Genomic DNA, 22,037 nt, shown 5'->3' with positions numbered 1-22,037 from the left:
AATAATTAAAATTTTAAATTGGTTGTATATTGCATTATGTTATAGGTTGTGTGCTAATATTTGAGGGTCGACATATTTCGGTGTTGATCGAATTTGCAATAGGTATATCCATCCGCTAACCTTTTGTTAGTATAATTAATTATCAATGCATGCTTAGTTGAGTTTGAATATCTTAAATATTCATTCGTAGTGAAGTAGGTTCTGCGAATACATGTACTGCGGTCGGATGGGTGGATACATTTTGTATTGTTTATGTTAGTTTCTTTGTTCTGTATTGTTATATTTGTTTTTTAATTTGTTACTTTAGGCACTTTTAAAATTTTTGGGAACGTCCAATTACAGCCGTTATGCTGCCAAAATTTCGGTAGAATTTAGATCAAATTTTATTATAAAAAACATAAATGTTATAGGAAAAGTACATAACATAAATAACTAGGTTATTACTCGCTAGTTGTAAGAAATTAGGTGACATAACACATTCATATTTGACTCAAAACATGTTCGTGTTAGTAGGTCTTTATATTTGACTCAAAACATGTTCGTGAAATTAGGTGACATTTGTTTTGTTTGTTACTTTAGGCACTTGTCTTGTATAATCTAATTGATGTGTCTATGCATTTATTATACTTAGTAGGACTTTATATTTGACTCAAAACATGTTCGTGTTAGTAGCATGATCATCAATGTCAAAGTTCCTATTTGAAAGGTTCTCAAATTTTGTTTATTAATGGTGTTAGGAAAATATTATTAATAGGTTTCAATTTTTTAGAAACGTTCAATTATAGCTGTTATGCTGCCGAAATTTTGGTAGAATTAGGATAATATTTGATTTTAGTTTCTCTTAAACTTGGTTATTAGGATTTTATCAGAAGTGACTTTATCGGAAGTCAAGTATATAATTTTTGGTATAAGGTATGTTTTCTTTAACTTACTTTTATAAGAATATTTTTTTATACATATTTAGATAATCCTTAAGTACTTAGAGTAATTTTCGAAAAATACAAAACATAACTTAAAAAATTATAAAAATAATAATAATATACTAGAAAAATACAAACTCATATTATAAAATTTTAATGTATAAAAATATTAAATTACATATAAATTAAAATATTACACATTATTTTATTATTCAATAAACTAATTATTATACAAAACATAACTTAAAAAATTATAAAAATAATAATAATATACTAGAAAAATACAAACCCATATTATAAAATTTAAATGTATAAAAATATTAAATTACATAAAAATTAAAATATTACACGTTATTTTATTATTCAATAACTTAAAAAATTATACAAAACATAACTTAAAAAATTATAAAAATAATACTAATATACTAGAAAAATACAAACCCATATTATAAAATTTAAATGTATAAAAATATTAAATTACATAAAAATTAAAATATTACACATTATTTTATTATTCAATAAACTAATTATCATACAAAACATAACTTAAAATTATAAAAATAATAATAATATACTAGAAAAATACAAACCCATATTATAAAATTTAAATGTATAAAAATATTAAATTACATAAAAATTAAAATATTACACGTTATTTTATTATTTAATAAACTAATTATTATATAAAACATAACTTAAAAATTTATAAAAATGATACTAAAATACTAGAATACAAACACATATTATAAAATATAAAATATTAATAAAAATACCTAATATATAAACACTTAGAACAATGTAAATTTGTATTTATTTAACTTTTTAATTTAATTTTATTTATGCTTTAATTTAATTTAATTAATAATACAAAAATAAATTTAGATTTTTAATAAATGTAAAAAATATATATTAATTAAAGCTGAATTTTTTTTTAAGAAACCCCTATGGAGTCGGTTATTTTATAAAAACCGACGCCATATGTACCCCTATGGCGTCGGTTATTTAATAATAACCGACGCCATAGGGGTCCTATGCCGTCGGTTATTTTATAATAACCGACGCCATAGGGGTACATATGGCGTCGGTTCATATAAACCCTTTAGCGTCGCCCTGATCAGCGTCGGTAGCGAATTTCACGAAAACCGACGCTGAAAGGGCTTAAAAACCGCCTCTAAAGGGGATTTTTGTAGTAATGACTTATTTTTTTACTGTTTTTTATTTATTAAAGCTTCAAATATATATATTTTTTTAGTGAGCTTTAGCTGACTTTTTTTTTTTTAAGTTATACCTTTTTTTTTTTCTTTTTTCCCCTCTCTTTATATTTCTATTTTTTTTATTTTCTTTTCCAATTCTCTCTCTTTTTCTTTTTTAATTTATTCTCTCAAAATATTTTTTTTTCATCTTTGTATATATATAAATATATATAATAAGTGTATATTTTTATATCTCGTTTTTCACACTATTTCTCTCCCTTATAAAAAAATTAAGAGCACTCCTCCTCCTCCTATTGTTCCTCTGAAGTGCGTTCTGTTATTTTGAATGAGTTTATTCATTAATAAATGTCCTGATTTTATTCAAAAAAGAGCACTCCTATATTTTTCTATTTCTTACATGATTATAAAAGTAGTATATTTTTTTCGGGCTTATTCATTTTTACGCTTTAAAATAATTTTTTTTTTACATTTTTACGGAATTCTACATAGAAACCCCTGTTACAACTAGCGCTGCAACCTAAATTGCAACAAAAATCTTACAGAAACCCCTATTGCAACTAGCGCTGCAACCACTTTAAAAACTCAAACCGTAAATTTAAAAAAAAAAAAAAGTTAAAAAAATAGTATATAGGGTTCTTCCTTTTTTTTTTTTTTATGTTTTGTAGTTTATTTAGATTTGATATATGAATAATTTGCATATTTTAACAAGATTGATATCTTTGTTATTTTTCCGTTAATTTATAGTTGTCTTTTTGTTATTTTAAAATTATTTTTATATTATTGTTTAGGTGTTAATAGTTGTTTTTTTATTGTTTTTATGTGTTTTTTTTTTTGTACAGTTATTTTTTATTATTTTTGGTTTATTCTAAATAATGTTTTCCTTGTATATATATGTGCATTTATTTTGTTCTTTTTATTATATTTTTTACTTTATAGTTTTTTTCTAACTATATATTACTAACTCAAAAAGAAAATGAGAAAAAAAAAAGTTAAAAGAATAAAGTTGTAACAACAAATTTTATAAAAAAAAAAATAATGTAATAAATACAGAAAGATAAACCAAGTTGTCAAAACTAAGTACAAAAAAATTGTAATACAAAAGCATATTGAGGTGTTGAAATTATTTTGCTTATTGGAATTAGGTTAATGTTTTGTTATTTTTCTGTTACTTTGTAGTTATATTTTTGTTATTTTATAGTTATTTTCATGTTATTTGTTAAGTTGTTCTAATGTTGTTTTTTAGTGGTTTTTGAGTTGATTTTATTAAACTAAAATACAATATTTTTATTATAATTTTAAAACTTTAAACACAATATTTTCGTAAAGTTAGTACAATAAATAAAAATGTAAAAAACTTTCATTAATTTTATAAACTTTTCCTCGTATTTTTGTAAATTCTCCTAATAAAAAATATAACTCGAAAACAAATTAGAAAGTCTACTACAATATTGATGGAACTAGCTGACTACTTGACTAATAAGGCTCTACCAGCCTCTCGTTTTCTCCAGCTCTGCTCCAAACTAACAGTAGCTCCTGATGAGTTTGAGGAGGATGATAAACCATAATGTATACTTGTAATTTGTTAGATTTAATTCTTTCATTAGTAAGCCTAGTGTACAAACTATCTTCTTATAGTGTATATATAGTGCGACAATATATAAACTAACTTTGTATAATGTATTTCGTTAAGTAGCAATATTGATCAATACAACATAGACGTTCTATCTCTCAATTTCTTCTCCATTCAGAAAGACATGCGTGAAATCAACTTGCTAAACTAATAAAATAATAACTTTAAGCCTTGCTTGCTTCATGGATTAGATCATTCACCAAAGCATTAATAATATATCTTCCAATATAACCTAACTATGGGTAGGTGTACGTACACATATATTGGATAGATTGTATCTTTTTACTTACTAAAAGTTTATCTGTTTCACATATATATTAAGTCTAATTTGCTGAAATTGAAATATTGATGAAATGGTTTGACACTGAATTAAATATAAAAGAAAACATTTTGAAACCTTAATAATGTATAAATATGTGCTTTTATAACTGATTTTGATTGTTCCAAAGTCAAAACTGCTCAAACAATAATTAATATATATTGTACACATGTAGTGTAACACATATGAATTAGGCAAGATATTTTAGCTAGCTAGCTACTAATGAAAGACAAATAAACAACTAACTTAACACAACAAGTCGATTATTTGACCACTTTTTTCAGTTAATTAACCAAACACCTCTCAATTATTTTTGGTTCGTTGGGGTTCTTTCGATGCCAATAAATAAAAAATATATATATTTATGTGTTCGCTGACTATTTATCATCATGTCAAAATCCGCTGTACGACCGAATTTAATTGATAATTAAACATTAATTGTTTCAAATTTCATCACTCACTCATCAACCTAACCCACATGTTGAATTCTTACTACTTTTAAAAGGACTTTACGTGTCGATAGTTTTGGCAACAATACACCAACGTCCTACTTATATAGTAAACAAAATCAAAAGGAAGAGAAATCCAAAACCATTAATTCCACTAATAACTACCAAATTACTTTTTTTTTATGTCTTTTATGGGGAGATAATGTTAGTTTTTTATTGACTAAGGTACATATTGGGACACCTTTAATGAAATTGACAAGGAAAAATCTAAAATTTACTTGGACTGATCGGTGCGAGGAAAGTTTCTAAGAGTTAAAGCAACGACTGGTCACTGTTCCAGTACTAATTCTTCCTTCTGATAAGGAAAAATTTGTTGTATATTGTGATGCTTTCAGACTAGGTCTAAGCTGTGTATTAATGCAAGTTGAAAAGGTAATAGCCTATGCTTCTCAATAGCTGAAAGAGTATGGACATAGGTACCCTACTCATAATCTGTAACATGCTGCAATGGTATTTGCATTAAAAATTTGGCGGCATTACCTATATGGGAAAAAATGTGAATTATACACCGATCATAAAAGCTTGAAGTATTTCTTCACTTAGAAGGATCAGGATATGAGACAGAGATGATGGCTTGAGTTGGTGAATGATTATGATTTTAAAATCCTTTATCATCCTAGATAGGCCAATGTGATAATAGATGCCCTGCGCAAAAAAGGCCAAGGACAAGTATGTAACATGAAACAAATTTCAAAGCAACTAGGAGATGAAATGACAAAAGCCAATCTTGAGTTGGTTGTGGGATAATTAGCCAACATTACTTTGCAATTCACATTAATAGAAAGAATCAGTAAATTCTCAGCATGGAGATTCAGAATAAAGTTTTAACTGGTAAGACTGAGGATTTTATCGTGGATGAAAGTGGTATGTTATGGTTTATGAACCGAGTATGTGTTCCTATATGGATGATGATATCAAGAAAGAGATTTTGGATGAATCCCATATCACTCCTTACTTTGTACATCCAGGTATGACTAAGATGTACTAAAATTAAAATCCATCTATTGGTAGCCATGTATGAAAAATGATATATAGTATTATATGTTTCACGGTGTCTGACATGTCAATATATAAGTAAAAGCAGACCATCAGAGCCCTACGAGATTGTTACAATTGTTAAATCTTCTGAAATTGGAATAGGAAGATAGAACCCTGGACTTCGTGGTGAAATTACCTATGACTATGGGGAAATATGATTCTATGTGGTAATAATTGACATGTATACAAAGTTAGCTCATTTCTTACCTGTTTGAACAAACTTCTCCATTGATTAATATGCTGAATTATATGTTAGAAAAATAATTCTTCTTCATGGTGCTCCAAATTCTATAGTATCTGACAGAGATCCGAAGTTCACAGGGAGTCTACATCGAGCTATGGGTACACAGTTAAACTTAAGCACAACATTTCATTCTCAGACAGATAGACAGTCTGAAAGGACTATCAGATTTTTGAAGACATATTATGTGCATATGTATTAGAATTTGAAGGATCTTAGGTAAAGTACCTTCCCTTGATTGAGTTTCTTACAACAACAACTGCTAATCAACTATCGGGATGACTCTGTATGAACTATTATATGGAAGATTACGCAGGTCACCTATTCAATGGGATGAATTACGTACGCGAGAAGAAGTTCTTAGGTCACGAAGTTGTTCAGAAAATGAGTGAGGCAATTGACCAAATTAGAGCTCGGGTGCTTGGTGCTCAAAATAGATAGAAGAGTTATGTAGATCCAAAACGGTGAAATGTCTACTTTTAGGTTCCAGATATAGTATTCCTCCATATTTTACCTATGAAAGGAGTAAAATGCTTTGGAAAGAGAGGGAAACTAAGCCAGTGGTTCATTGGGCCTTTTGAAATCCTGAAGAGGATAGGGCAAGTAGCATACAGGTTAGCTATACCCCAACGCTAGCAACTGTACATAATTTGTTTCATGTTTTGATGCTACGGAAAGTATGTGTCAGACTAATCTCACATTTTGAGTTACGAAGCCTCGGAAATGCACCAAAATCTCTCATATGAAGAACAACCAGTTGAGATACTTGATAGAAGAGATAAGGTCTTAAGGAACAAGACATTGGTACTAGTGTAAGTGTTATGGAAGAAGAACAAGGTCGAAGAGGTGACCTGGGAATGGGAATCGGATATGAGGTACAAACTATTCAAGTAAATTTCATGACAAGATTTCTATAAGGAGGAGATAACTGTAATATCCTAAATTTTGAAAATGGATTAGAAGCCCTAATTAACTTAATTAAGATACTAATGTAGGATTATATATATTTTAATACAATCCATAATATGATATTATTAGTGAATATTTAAATTAAAGACCATATTTATGTGTTAGTAGTATTTTTGTAAGTTTGACCTGAAAATTAAGGGTAAAATTATAATTTTAATATATTTTGTGTTAATGGACTACATTATTATGTAGTATGTTCGCTTTTATTGTGTTACTAGTTAATATCGACAAGTTTGTGTAGTATAGTCACAATCGGGTATTTTGGCTCGAACTTAATTCGTGGTCCAAAATTTATAAGTTATGTGGTTAGGATAATAACATGAAATATCTGGGATTATATAATTATATGTGTAATTTAAATGACCTCTATGCCCTTGGTGATTAAATACATTGATTTTTGGCCTTAGGAGCGAAATGGTCATTTGACCAAATATTAGCAAAAGAATGTATAAGTTAATTTCAGTTTTTATGTTAGAATTTTTTTGGCTTTGAGAGCTCCACTGACCTTCTTCCCCTTCTCCTTATCTCTTCAAACCTTGTTCTTGATTTGTGAAGGATTTTGCTATTTGAAGGGGTTTTGGTTGTGGAATTGTAATCAAGCTTTGGAAATGATCATCATTTGAGGTAGTTTGAATCTCTTTTCTGCTGAATTAATCTCTGAAAATTTATATGATTAAAATGAATTGCATGAGGTTGTGGAATGGTATAATTATGATAATTATGGTTTGGTTTTATATTGATATTGTTATAGATGCTAGGCTAGATATTTCGTTTCTTTAGTTGAGCATGAAATTTGAATTTTAAGTTATTTGCTGATTTTTTTTTTGGTTGTCAAATGTTAAAATTGAACTAAGATTTGTGCTTGGTTTTCTAAGCTTTAAATTATGTGAATTTTAGGATGTTAAACTTAGTTATGGAAGTGTTCTAAGCATGTTGTTGTGGTGTAGTGTGCTTGTAAACACTTTATTTTAGCATGAAAACTTATTGCATGATTTATGTGATATTGGAGTTGAATTGGTAAAATTTTCGAAGTTGTAAAAAAATATAGTTTTATGGGTTTTCAAGCCCAGTCGCCGCGACTAGGCTTATGGTCGTCGTGGCAAGACCCTATTTGAAAACATGGGATGCCCCTGTTAGGATTCGTCGCTGCGACCCCATGGCAAAAATTCGCTGCGACGACCCTGCGACGATATTTCAATTTTTTTTCGTTTGTATTAGGCATAACTTTTGACTCTGAACTCCTTTTTACGTTTTTTATATCATTAGAAAGCTTATAACGAGCTCTATTACTCGGTCTAGATTTAGACTGCTAAATATTTATATTTATTGAATGTGATATAGGGATTAACCCTATTTTATATAAATTTAAGATTTTTACTAGGAATGCTGACACTTGCAAAATTCTCCTCATAAATTAGAACTCAGGGTATAACAGTGAACTAAACGTACATATAATATAGCACAATAGCGTTTGTTTGTTTTATAGTTATTTTAATAGAAATGTGAGTTAGGGTCAATACCCTAAGTTTTCTATGATTAAGCATGTATTTATAATATTTGTGAGTAAATTAAAATAGTTATGCGATTATGGCATAACTAGGTTAGAATCAGTGACTAGAATCGAGGTAAATCCTATTATGACATTATACATATAAAATAGATGTGTGAGCATAACATGTGAAATCTATGCTAGGTAAATATTAGATGCAGAGGTATCATTATAAATGAAATAATGTAATACAATAGTGTAATGGCATGTTTATCTATGTAGGGACGTATTGTATGATATGTATACTATATGCTCATGTTATATTTATTTTACAATCTTGCTAGGCCTTGACTCACAGATGCTCTATTTTGTAGGCAAATGTAAAGAAATATCGAGTCAACCATGAGTTCGAAGGTTTTGAAGATGAATTATACATGTTCCAGCCAAGCTAGACCACGAGGGTTGGGTCCAATAGGAAGATTGTATAGAAATCTTATTTTATTGCTTAGGTCGGCTTGTATGTAAATTACTTGTAATATTTTGCAAAATAAAATTTTACGAGATCTTGGATATGTATTTATATTACTTCGGTTTTAAGTTAAAGATAAATTTTATTATTACAAGCTATTTTATTCAATTAAGTTATTTTATTTTAATCAATTGGCTTATTGATCCCAATTAACGGGGATTAGCATAATATAATTAGGGCACATTCCTTTAATCAAGGCATTACTTTAATAATAGGCTGCAATTATAATTTGATGGGCTGTAAATATAATGCCCCATACCACTGTTGGAAATTCTACTCTTTTCTATGAAATGTTATCTCGTGAGGCATTTGAGTTGGTTACCTTATGATGGTTTTAGTATGATCGAAACTCACTACTATTTGGTAACATGCAGTCAAGCTTAGATACTATTCCAGAGTTAGCCCATAATCACCTATTAGAATTCAAAGAGCATGTTCGGCGAGGTCTTTAGTTGGGACTGTGCAATTCAAACCATGTTTTCCACCGATCCTATTCGGTGGATGCCACCACTTCCTGAGTCCTTTGCTCTTACGACTGATGCTCAAATGGTTCTTGGGAGGGGCTTTGTCGGGTTGGTTGGAGTGATACGGGATGCTGCAGGTGCAGTTTGGCTAGTTTGGTCATCTAGTGTTTTAGGTGACTTTTCTGTTAATGTGGCGGAGCCGCTTGCAATTAGACTAGGGTTGACTCTTGCGCATCAACTTGATTTTATTATTTTTGATTATTAATAGTGATCCTATTGTGGCTATTGGTTGGATTAATAGTCCTCACTCAAATTTTATTTTTCAGTCTTTTTTATCATATATTAATTTATTTATTAGATGTTGTTGGTGATGGATATTGTAGTGTTATTCTGCTGCAAATGCAAATAGTGTTGTCACACACTAGCCTGTGTTATTATTATAAAAGAGTATATATGAACGGATGCTTGTTCATAATCTTTGAGTTTTTTTTTATAATAATAGATTTATCTTAATGAATTGCGTTTTTCATTAAAAAAATATATATTTGTATATATAATGCCCCATATACAGGGCCGGCCCAAGCATTGGGCAGCTTGGGCCATTGCACAAGGCCCCCATTTTTTTAAGGCCCATTTTTTTTTTTTTTAAAAAAAAGGCCTATTTGTTTTTTGCTATTATTTATACATAAATAAAAAAAATTTAATTGAAAATCTATGAAGCAATTTTTTTTTAAAAAAAAAGCTACTAACAAAATTGTAGTTTTAATGTACATGGTTTTTTTTTTTTTTTTCTAAAAGGCCCAATTTTAAAATTTCGCACAAGGCCCCCAAAATGCTTGGGCCGGCCCTGCGCATATACCATGGGCGAAGGCCGAGTATCATAGATAACTATACCTTTAGTGGTCAGTCACATGTATTATATGTTACACAAATATATTAATTCCCACGAAAAACGTATTATGAATAATAGTACTTTTAACTCAAACACATCATATTCACATGGTGCAATTCAAAACAAAGTACGCCTACTCGACCTTGAATAAAAAAATAGACCAGTTGGAGTAAGAATATATATATTATTACATGTTCGATACTACAAAATAAGATTAAGACCACTTGGATTACATATATCCCTATCTTCAAATTACAAGTGAAATTGTTACATATACACAATTAAATTAAAAAAGAAAAAGAAAAAACGTCCAAGTGTTTATTAGACTTAGAAAGTAAAATAGTAGTCTAGAAGAGTGTTTAATAGCGTACGCGTGCGAGGGATAGCAGAGAGAGCGGTAGACCCAAAAGTCAACAGGTCAAACCAAGAACAAAAATGTTAATGAAAAAAGTTTATTATTATTTTAATGTGTTGAAAGTTAGAATTTTTAATACTATGTTATATTAAACTATTATCTTCTTGTTCTTCTCATTGAGTTGTGCCGCGTTCAATCACATACATCATCCTAATATATGTGCGTCACTTTTCTTCTCACTTGGATTATGATCTTTTCAGTCAAATCTCCCAATTTGTACGTTTCCTATATATACTCCTTATTCTATCATCTCACTCAAATTAAACAAACCCCAAACAATAATTAAATACATATACTCTTCTCCATACTAATCCAAATTCTCTCACTCTTTCTCTTTTGCTAATTAAGTCTATCCATATATATAATTAACTACATAAAAAAATGGATGTTCACATGGGAGATCAGTTATATGGATCAGTAATTACAAGTATTGATCATGATCATGATCAATTACATAGTAGTGAAGAAGATCATCATCGTCAATTGGATTTAAGGAAAGGTCCATGGACAGTTGAGGAAGATAACATGCTTTTCAATTATGTCTCCATCCATGGCGAAGGTCGCTGGAACTCCCTTGCCCGCCATGCAGGTACTTTTTACTTCTTTCTTGATCATTTCAAACCCATAAATAATTTTCAGACCTTTATTATTTCTAGACCAAAAGTTCAAAGCTTTCTGGTTATGCACGTATGAAATTAAATTAGATTTTTATCAGTGTACCATTTTCCTTAATTGCTCTCTAAATTAATGAATTAATTGTTATTAACAATAATACAGGTCTAAAAAGAACTGGTAAGAGCTGTAGATTGAGATGGTTAAACTACTTGCGACCAAGTGTTCGAAGAGGAAATATTACCCTTCAAGAACAACTTCTTATTCTTGAACTTCATTCTCGTTGGGGTAACAGGTACTGCTAATATTGTCTAATTAATACTTTTTCTTTTTTATTTATTTAATTATATTTTATTTAGTGTAAGAAATGATTATATATCTGAATGGGATGTTGATATATAGAATTGATTTTTTTTTTTTTTTGGAAAAAGGTGGTCCAAAATAGCCCAATATCTTCCTGGAAGGACGGACAATGAGATCAAGAACTATTGGCGAACCAGAGTGCAAAAGCAAGCTAAGCAACTCAAATGTGACGTCAACAGTAAGCAATTCCAAGACGCCATGCGTTATGTTTGGATTCCCCGTTTAGTTGAGCGGATTCAATCGGGTCGATCCGACCCATCTCCAGCCGGTCTGCCCGTTTCCACTGGATCTAACACCCAAGTCTATGACTGGGCCAACCCGAAACCAATGCCCGACATGTCTGGGTCTTCATCAGATACGTCAGAGGCACAACTCTCCTCGGTTTCGGATCTTACCGAATGCGGCCAACCGATGGGAACAGGGTCGGGTGGGTCATTCCAATATGGGCCGGATATCCAAGTAAATGCACAAAACGAGACTTGGTTAAGTGGTGGGGACTCATCATTAGAGAATTGGTGGAGCGAGGAGGATCTACAGTTTCTGGAGACTGCTTTGCTATGACTTTATTATTAAGTTAAAATTATGTCCAATAATAGTAACAAACACAACATCACAAGAATTTTCTTACGTGACGCATTTGAGATTCCATGACACACACAATTTAAATATTTATATATAGGTAATAGCTGATAGGGAGAGGGAAAAATCAAGAACATATACACTAAACTCTTTTTTTTTTTTTTTTTTTTTGCTTAGGGGTATTTATCTGCCAAAAATGTTGGCCATAACTTTACTTTGTTCAATTGGTTTTTTTTTTTTTTTTTTTTTTTTTTTTTTTTAATTTCAGTATTAATTTAATTAGCTTTCTTGTGGAATTGATATTCGTCTTCCTTGTACGTAATTAAATAATAAATACAGAGAGAGATCAAGAGATCATTATGAAGCCTAGCATGATGACTAATAATATTATCTTATATTTTTTTTTATCATAATTAAAGATCGATATTATTGTTATTGGTTCATATGTATTCATATATGTACAGTATGCACTTGCACTTTTATTTAAGGAAGAATAAGAATAAATAGTATTCTACATAACCTGATGATGACGTGGCATTAATTATATACATAGACGTAGTATAATCGTATATCAATCATGATTAATTCTAGAAGCGGCTGTTTTTCAGTGTTAATTTGTAGAATATAATATAACATACAAAGCGCAGCCTCCCTCGGAGACCTCTATCTTTATGTTTTAACAAATCAATGAAAACGTGTTCCAACTTATTAATAATTGGCAAATGGAATATAAGTAAGGCTTACTTAGGGACCCCAAAAACAAAAATTAATATTAAGTAATTAATGTTAGTGAAAGTGGCTTCCTCATTTGAAGCACTAACGGCCGCAACCATTGAAGCCACTGTCTTGATTAATAGTTTGGTCTTCAGTAGACGAACTGGTCAATTCAATGACTAATACACTAGTTTTCAAAGTTATCTCTCTTTTTAAGACACTAGTGAAATAATACATGCTCCGAACTACTCACAAAAAAATAATGATAAAATACAATATTTTATATTATATATTTTATAAATCATTATATTAATAAGTTATGTATTATAAATAATTATATTATTTTAATAATTATATAAAAATCATTATTTTTTATTTTTATATAATTATTAATATAAATATAATTATTTATATCGATTCGTGAATAAAAATATATTATCATATTATTATAATTATATAAAAAAATCTACTCATTTTTGTAATTAATGATAATATCTATGATTAAATTAATATATGTATATTGTATTATATATTTATATATTCATTTGTTGGATAATTATTGGCTAACATATAATTATAAAAAGAAATTAATTGAAAACAAAAAAAATATCAAAATGTAATGTGATTTATATTGAACTAAAGTTAAAAAAGTAATTTAATATGTAAATGTAATGTGATTTATATTGAACTAAGGTTAAAAAGTAATTTATATAGTTATAGTTATAGATTTGATCTTAATCAGATCCATTGCCCTTACAGAATAATAATAATAATAAAATAATGTCCATCGCATTTGTCAAAATTACACATTAAACTTATTAGAAATATGGAATATATATTGATATAAGTAACTTCAAAAGTACTCTTAAATTATTCACCTTTTGCAAAAAAGCTTAGTCCGTTAATCTCTTATTACTAGCTATAAAGGCTTTTAGTTTTTCATTCAACGTGTTCCAAAAACAGAAAAGTAAATCATAAAGTAGTTTCGTCTTAAAATTAGTCTTTTCTTTTTTTTCTTTTTTCGGTAAGCATTTTGTCTTAAATTCTTTAGCTCTCGCACAAGCTTTATATTTTCACTACATTAAGTATCAATATTGACAGACAAAAGATCCTATCAAATATATTTTATGTCCATTTTCTAGAAAAGTAGTCAAAATCTATATCACGAATGAATGAAAATGAGGAAACTCCTTTCAGTATCTCTCCATAATAAATGAAAAACTTAAAATTGGCATGCTAAATATGGCATCACGACGAAAAAAATGTGTGGCAACTTTTTAGCAATTCTTTTAGTTTAGTTATAATTATTCTTAATGCATGAGTAATATTTACTAATGATGAGTGTGAACCAGAAAATAGGAAAGGAGAGAAACAAAAAGAAAAGAAAGATTGAAAGAATTGAATTGTATTGATTTATTAAGTGTTGATTACAAGCAGATATTTATACTATACTGAAGAGAGTTTGTAACAGAGATGTAACTAACTTGTAACAGTAAAAACTAACACAGGATAACTAACTAACTATTAGTATCCTTGACAGCCCCCTTCAAACTGAGGTAGCTTTGGAAACTATACACAGTTTGTCTTTAATATCAGTGAATCGAAAACTGGAGATTGGCTTTGTCAGGCATTCAGCAAGTTGAGCAGATACAGGGACATGTTTCACATGTTGTTATACCCGAAATTTGGTTGACATCTAAGTGGAGGACACGATGTCACGATAAGGGGAATACGGATCGATGCAATCGGCTGTCATCAATCTCGGTGGTATATACATTTTGTATTATGGTATATATATTTTCTATACTATAGTATACCATTCAGAAAAGAAAATAAAAAAACTTGGATTGTCTATTAATTTTTTTGTATAGCATACATATATTTTTAATCAAATAATACCAATCTTTTATTTTTTTTTCTTTCTTTTTTTTATTTCATTCGTCATATTAAAATATGTATTTATTCAAAAAAAACCACTATTTTTTTTAATTTTTTTCTTGTTTGATATACATCAGCACATAAAAAATATATATTTAAATTAAATGGGTATCCCATAGTGTAAAATTAATATACCACTAACTTAAATTTTTTATTAGTTTCTTTTTTTTTTTCTTTTATTTATTTTTTAATAAGATAATGTAATGAATAATATATATAATGTAGTGAAAATTAAATATACGTCAAATTTAAACTAATATTCAATTTTTTTTCTTTCTTTCCTTCACGATATATCATATATCACTTACAAACGATATACCTAAGACCAATATGAATATACCACAAACTTAAACTAATATACTATTAAATGAGATTTTTTCCCCAAGTTACATAATAGCATACACAAAATATATACTACAATCATAACAAGAATTACTATAATGAAAATTAATATAATAAATTAAAAAATATTATATATACCAAAAATTTAAAGACAATATTTTCTAGTGAAACATAACTATACCTCAAACTCAAATTAATATTCCACATTTTTAATTTCTGTCTTTGGTTCATTATATATCATAGCACATTAAAATAATATACCATAATCTTAAACTAATATATTATCTTTCAGTTTTTTTTGATATACTATTGTACATAAAAACGATATACTATTGTGCAAAATAACTATACCAAACACTTAATTATTCAAGGTTATAATTGTAATTTCATCATCAAATTTTTAACTGAATGGACATTTTGTTAATTTTTTATAAAAAAGGACATTATTAATTTAATTGTTAGATTTAGGGTCATTTGCATCTTGGCCCTAAAATTTAATATAATTTTAAATTTACAATTTTATCATATTTAAATTTTAATTTATTTATATTTTTAAAATTTTAAATTAAAATTCTATCAAAATTTTAAAAGAATTAAATTTAAAATATATCAAAAATTCAAAATTTAATATTTTTTTACAATAATAATTTTAACAATTAACTCTAACAAAATAATAATAAAAAAAAACTTGTGAAACTAACCATTTTGATTAGATAGTCATAATTAGAGATAAGAGATAAAAATAAAAATAAAGGGATCGATAAAGATATTTACATTCATATTTTAGAGAATTACATCATATAATATTTTTTATTTTAAAAAAAAAAAAATTTAAAGTTTGAGTTGCATTGGTGGTTTCTTCGGTGGTTTTTGCGTGAGTCGTTATATAGATTTTAGTTGCAATTTAGGTTGTCTTCGTTAGTTGTTATAGAAATTTTTACGTGTAATTGTATAAAAATATAAAAAAATATTTTAAAATTTAAAAACAAAAAAACTTCTTATATTTTTCCCACAGATAAGAATCACTACAAGAAATGTCACTTTTACCAGCACAGTTCGCTACTGCACTGGCAAAGAGGTCAAAGTTTTACCATCGTACATTTGCAGTGGCTAAAATCTAACTTTTACTAGCACATTTACGCGCTGAGAAAAGTCATTTTTGCCAGCACTTTTTATTTTATGTTGACAAAAGTTCTAACACCAACATTGATTTGCTAACTCTTTTTTGTCAACACATCACAAGTAAATTATATTTTACCAGCGCAATAGAACTTTTGCCAGCACATGGTAAAAGTGACATTTCTTGTAGGAAATGATGCTTATTCAACTGAAGTTGTTAATTATCATAATCATATCTTGATTCTTAAACAGTAGTACTCAAATTTTCAACGTGTTCCGGGCCTCACGGCTGCATCTCATTGAGACTCAATTGTTGAATTATTTCTTTCTTTTTTTTTCTATAATATCATCAATAAAATGAGGACTTCATTATGTGTATATATATATATATGCGTGATTCCAAAAAGTAGAGGAAAAGAAAAGAAATGAAAAGAATAAACGTTCAATATGTGGTTGATTTTTCTTTGATTCTCTTCCCAAACCTATACACTGTATAAGTTAACTATATACAAATTTTCCACTTTTATATTTCTTCGTTCAACTACAATCTGACTTGCTACTCTTTTTATCATTAATTATATAATATATTGATATTTTTCCCATTAATGAACTTCCACTTTTCTTGTTAATATGCAATTGTCGATATAAATTCATGTTTGATGTCGTTTAACATGATTAAAAATTATTGACTTTGGGGCGTTTACCATACTCCAGTCGAGTCCACCTGCACTTTTCAAATGTTGAATAGGGTCTTTATAAAATTGGTGTCGTTTGAATAAGAACATTGTCGTTTTTTGCTGTATAGATTATTGCAGTTGTAAAGTTTGATTTCTGTCGTTTTTAGGAGTACCCAAGTAAAGTTAACTACGATATTTTGATTAAAAAATACAAAAAAAAATTTAGCTACGATATTATTGACTGACTAGACTAGGACAAGTTAGTCCATTCGATTCTTGAAAATTCAAATGTTTAGTATTAAGATTGGGAAAATGGCAAGAAGATTAGGCAGGGATATTACGTATACTTACTCTTTTTGGTTTGATTTTGTTTAATTTTAACACTTGTAAAAAATCTGGCATCACTCCATGATGATCACTTAGTAGAAAAAAATTGAAAAATGGTAGTTTTTCATTGACCCTGGTATACATATACATTTATTTGATAATGTGGATACATATATATAATATATTCTACAAAATCACTTATAGTGGTGGAACAAGAAAATGAAGCTCATCAACAATTAGTTATAAAAAAAAAAAGAAAAAGAAAATGAAGCTCAACAAATGAAAATGCAGCTCAAGAGAAAGATTGAAAATATGTACGAAAAGGGTGGACTTCGGTCTTCTCTACATTAAACTCTTCGTACGTTAGCATGATGATATTCTTAAATCATCATAAATTGCTACCAAAACATTTTTTTTTTTTTTGGATGAATGAGGTAGATTTAGAATGTCTCTAATCATATCTATAAACATATTTTTTAATTACAATAGGGCGAATTTTAAAAAAATTAGCTCCAAAAACAATGAATAAATAGGAAGGCTCTTTAAATATGGAGAGTTTTCAACTATTTTGCTAATTTTTTTAATATTATTTTAATCAATAGCACTATTATTTTTTTCATTATGTCATTAAATTAATTTATATTTAAATTTTTTAATTATAATTATAATTAAAATAAACAAATACTAACCCTAATAAAAGAAATATGATTAGAGTAAGAATAACAAAATTGACTCTCTATTTTAACTTTTTAATTATTTTAACTAAAATTTTGCAAAAATACTTGTTGTTTATTTCAGTCCTAAATAAAACCAATTAAGTAAAAGGAATGATGACATGGCAAGTGAGGACTTGACACATCAGCATGTGTTAGTTTAGTTAGGTTTTTTCAGTTATTCTTGTAATGGCAAAACCTGATGTGGTGCTGCCTATATATAGTTCTATTCTTTTCTGTTTTATAAGATGTAGCAGATAAGATAGAGAGAGAGAGAGAATGATGTATGGTGAGGAAGATTACTTGTTTTAGAGAGGAAAACTTATGAAGCATTGAAGAACAGAAGGGTTAGAGACCAAGGGAAGCAAGTCCAAGCTTCAGGTGGTTTCAAGGTGTTCAAGCTTCAGGATTAAAGCTAAACAAGGGGAATAACTCATCATCTCTATGTTCTGTAATTTGTACAACTAAACATAGTGTAATCTTGCCATTTGATTCATAATAAAGACTAATCCTAAGGGAGTTCAAAGAGGACTAGGCTCTTCACTTTGTGAAGGAAGTTCGAACCTCTATAATCTTGATTGTGTTCTTTAAATTCTGTTATTATATTTTCTGCAACTCATTAATTCATTTCTGGTGTGTTGATTATTGTTTGTTTGCTGGCTGAGGTTGTTGTCTAACACAACAAATGGTATCAGAGCTAGGATTCAAGAGAAGGATCGGCTAAGCAACAATCAAGAAACCTGCAGAATTTGACAGAGAAGAAAAAGTGTTTTGATTACTGTTTTGAATTACAACAGCAAGAACCTCAAGATTCAGATTGAAAGTGACCAAGAAAGATGTCTACAACAAAGATAGACATTGAGAAGTTCAATGGCAAGAATGACTTCTATTTGTGGAGAGAAAAGATGAAAGCTCATCTTGGAAACATGGGATTAGATGAAGCTCTCAAGGGAGAAGACAAAATGTCTGAAACATTGGAGAAATCCAAGAAGGAAGAGATCCTGAAAAAGGCAAGAAACACTATAGTGTTGAGCCTTGAAGATGAGATTTTGAAAAAAGTAGTTAGAGAGAAGACAACTGCTGCAATGTGGGAAAAGCTTGAACAAACCTTCATGACAAAAACTCTACCCAGCAGGGTTTATTTGAAACAAAAATTCTATGGTTTTAAAATGGATGAAGGTAAATCTATTGATGATAATCTTAATGAGTTCACTAAACTTCTTTCTGATCTTTGCAGTTTAAATGTGGAAATTGAGGAGGAGGATCAAGCAATTTATCTTCTCAATTCACTACCTCAGCAATATGAACAATTCAGAGATACAATTTTATATGCAAAGGACACATTGGTGATGGATGAAATCGTTGGTGCCATATATTCAAAGGAACTATCTTTGAAGAACAATGGGAAACTATCAAGATTGAATGGTGAAGTGAATTTCACAAGAGGAAGACAACCACAAAGATCTTACAATCAGAATAAGAACAGCAACCATTCAAGAAACCATGGAAGATCAAACTCAAGGGATTCTAGCAAAGACTCAAACAAGGATGTAAAGGGGTGCTATACATGTGGAAAGTTGGGACATTACAAAAGAGACTGTTACTTTAACAAGAACAGAAGTCAGAATCATAAGAACAAAAAGAACTATCATCATAGCTCCAACAGCAAATTTGAATCCCAAGATTCAGCAAACTATGGTGATGGATATGATTCTGGAGAAGTTTTGCTAGCTGCTTCTCACATCCAAAATGAAAATTGGATCTTAGATTCTGGATGCACATTCCACATGACATACAACAAGCAACTACTTAGAAATTTCAAGAAAACAAGTGGTGGAAAAGTAGTTCTTGGAGACAGCAATACATGTAGTGTAGAAGGCATAGGAAATGCTCATTTCAAGATGTTTGATGGAGCAATTCGAATTCTCAAAGATGTGAGGTATGTGCCTAATCTAACTAAAAATCTAATCTCTGTTGGAACCCTTGATGATGCAGGTTATACAAACAAGATTGAATCTGGCATAATGAAGATAAGCAAAGGTTCAATGGTGGTTATAAAAGGAGAAAAGAGACATGGACTCTACTACCTAATTGGTAATACAGTGACTGGAGATGCATCTGTAGCTACAAGTGATGAAGATTCTAATGCCATATTATGGCATAGAAGGCTTGGGCATATTAGTGAGAAGGGACTCAAAGTAATCCATGATCAAGGCCTGCTTGGGAAGGACAAAATCAGCAAGGTTGATTTCTGTGAAAGCTGCATTTTGGGAAAACAACACAGGTTGAGTTTTAGTGTTGGCAAGCATTGTTCCAAAGGAATTTTGGATTACATCCATGCAGATTTGTGGGGGCCAGAAAAAGTGTCTACACATGGGGGTAACTCTTACTTTCTCTCTATTGTTGATGATTTCTCTAGAAAAGTTTGGGTGTTTTTATTGAAAACCAAAAATCAAGCTTTAGAAAAGTTTAAACAATGGAAACTGTTAATTGAAAACCTAACAGAAAGAAAAATTAAGACCTTAAGAACTGACAATGGTCTTGAGTTTTGTAGTGGAGAGTTTGATGATTTTTGTAGGAACCATGGTATACAAAGACACAGAACTGTAAGGATCACTCCTCAACAAAATGGGGTAGCTGAGAGAATGAATAGAACATTGCTGAACAAGGTGAGATGCATGATGTTCAGCTCTGGTCTTCCGAAAACATTTTGGGGAGAAGCCTTGATGACAGCAGCCTATTTGATCAATAGAAGTCCTTCAACAGCTATCAACCTCATGACACCTGAGCATAAATGGACAGGTAAACCTCCTGATTTATCTAATTTGAGAGTATTTGGATGCATGGCTTATGTGCACCAAAGTGAGGGTAAGTTAGAACCTAGATCAATAAAAACTGTATTTCTAGGTTATCCTCAAGGTGTTAAAGGTTATAGAGTTTGGCTCAACAATGAAAGAGGTTTCAAAACAATAAATAGTAGGGATGTTATATTTAAAGAAGATGTATTTCCTTGCTTGAAAACTACTAACCATGACAATGCAGGAAATAAGACTAACCCTGCAGGTAGCATTGAAAATCAGATACAAATCAATGAAGAAGAAATGAGAGAAACTGGAAATGATCAAGGCACTGATCAGGTGGAAGTTACAAATACTGAGGGACAAATTGGAAATATAGATCAGGTGGAACCTGATCAGGAAGATGTAACAGATCCTCAAGACTACCAATTGGTTAGAGATAGAGATAGGAGGGTTTCTAAACCTACTCAAAGATATGGATTTTCTGCTTTCACAGATATGCTGGCATATGCTTTTGTCACAGCTACAGAACTTGTAAAAACTGAGCCAAAGACCTACTTAGAAGCTATTTCAAGTAAAGAAGCAAAGCATTGGAACAAGGCTATGGATAATGAGATGGGGTCATTGAAAAAGAACAAGACTTGGATAGTGGTTCCAAGACCAAAAGGAAAAAGGGTGATCAGTTGCAAGTGGATTTTCAAGCACAAACCAGGTTTTAGAGATGATGAAATGCCAAGGTTTAAGGCTAGACTCGTGGCAAAAGGTTTTAGTCAAAAAGAAGGAATTGATTTTAATGAAATCTTTGCACCAGTTGTGAAATACAAGACAATAAGGATAATGTTGGCCTTGGTTACTCAGTTTGATTTAGAATTGGAGCAAATGGATGTAACCACTGCATTCTTGCATGGAGACTTAGAAGAGACTATCTACATGGAACAACCCGAAGGTTACAAAGAAAAAGGCAAAAATGATCATGTGTGTCTCTTGAAGAAATCCTTGTATGGGTTAAAACAAGCTCCAAGACAATGGAATAAAAGATTCAATAGCTTCATTACACAACATGGATTCACAAGGAGCATGCATGATACATGCTTGTACTACAAAGGCACTGAAATATTACAAGCTGAATACCTTCTACTCTATGTAGATGATATGCTACTGATTAGCAAAGAAAAGAAAAAGGTTGAAGGAATGAAGGAAATTCTGAAATCTGAGTTTGACATGAA

The 22,037-nt window shown here is 29.7% G+C and overlaps 1 protein-coding gene across 1 annotated transcript; it reads left to right on the top strand.

Annotated features, from left to right (window-relative positions):
* The first annotated feature begins 10,878 nt into the window (after positions 1-10,878).
* On the top strand, positions 10,879-12,626 carry LOC133031886 (transcription factor MYB78-like). The gene is made up of 3 exons (XM_061105642.1): positions 10,879-11,218; positions 11,407-11,536; positions 11,673-12,626. Exons 1-3 carry the CDS (start codon positions 11,011-11,013, stop codon positions 12,163-12,165), a joined length of 831 nt encoding a protein of 276 aa, XP_060961625.1. The 5' UTR covers positions 10,879-11,010; the 3' UTR covers positions 12,166-12,626.
* Positions 12,627-22,037: the final 9,411 nt, after the last annotated feature.

This window comes from Cannabis sativa, chromosome X, assembly GCF_029168945.1.
Source record: "Cannabis sativa cultivar Pink pepper isolate KNU-18-1 chromosome X, ASM2916894v1, whole genome shotgun sequence".
In the NCBI taxonomy this organism is placed as follows: Eukaryota; Viridiplantae; Streptophyta; class Magnoliopsida; order Rosales; family Cannabaceae; genus Cannabis; species Cannabis sativa.
This window is presented reverse-complemented; position numbering and strand designations above follow the sequence as displayed.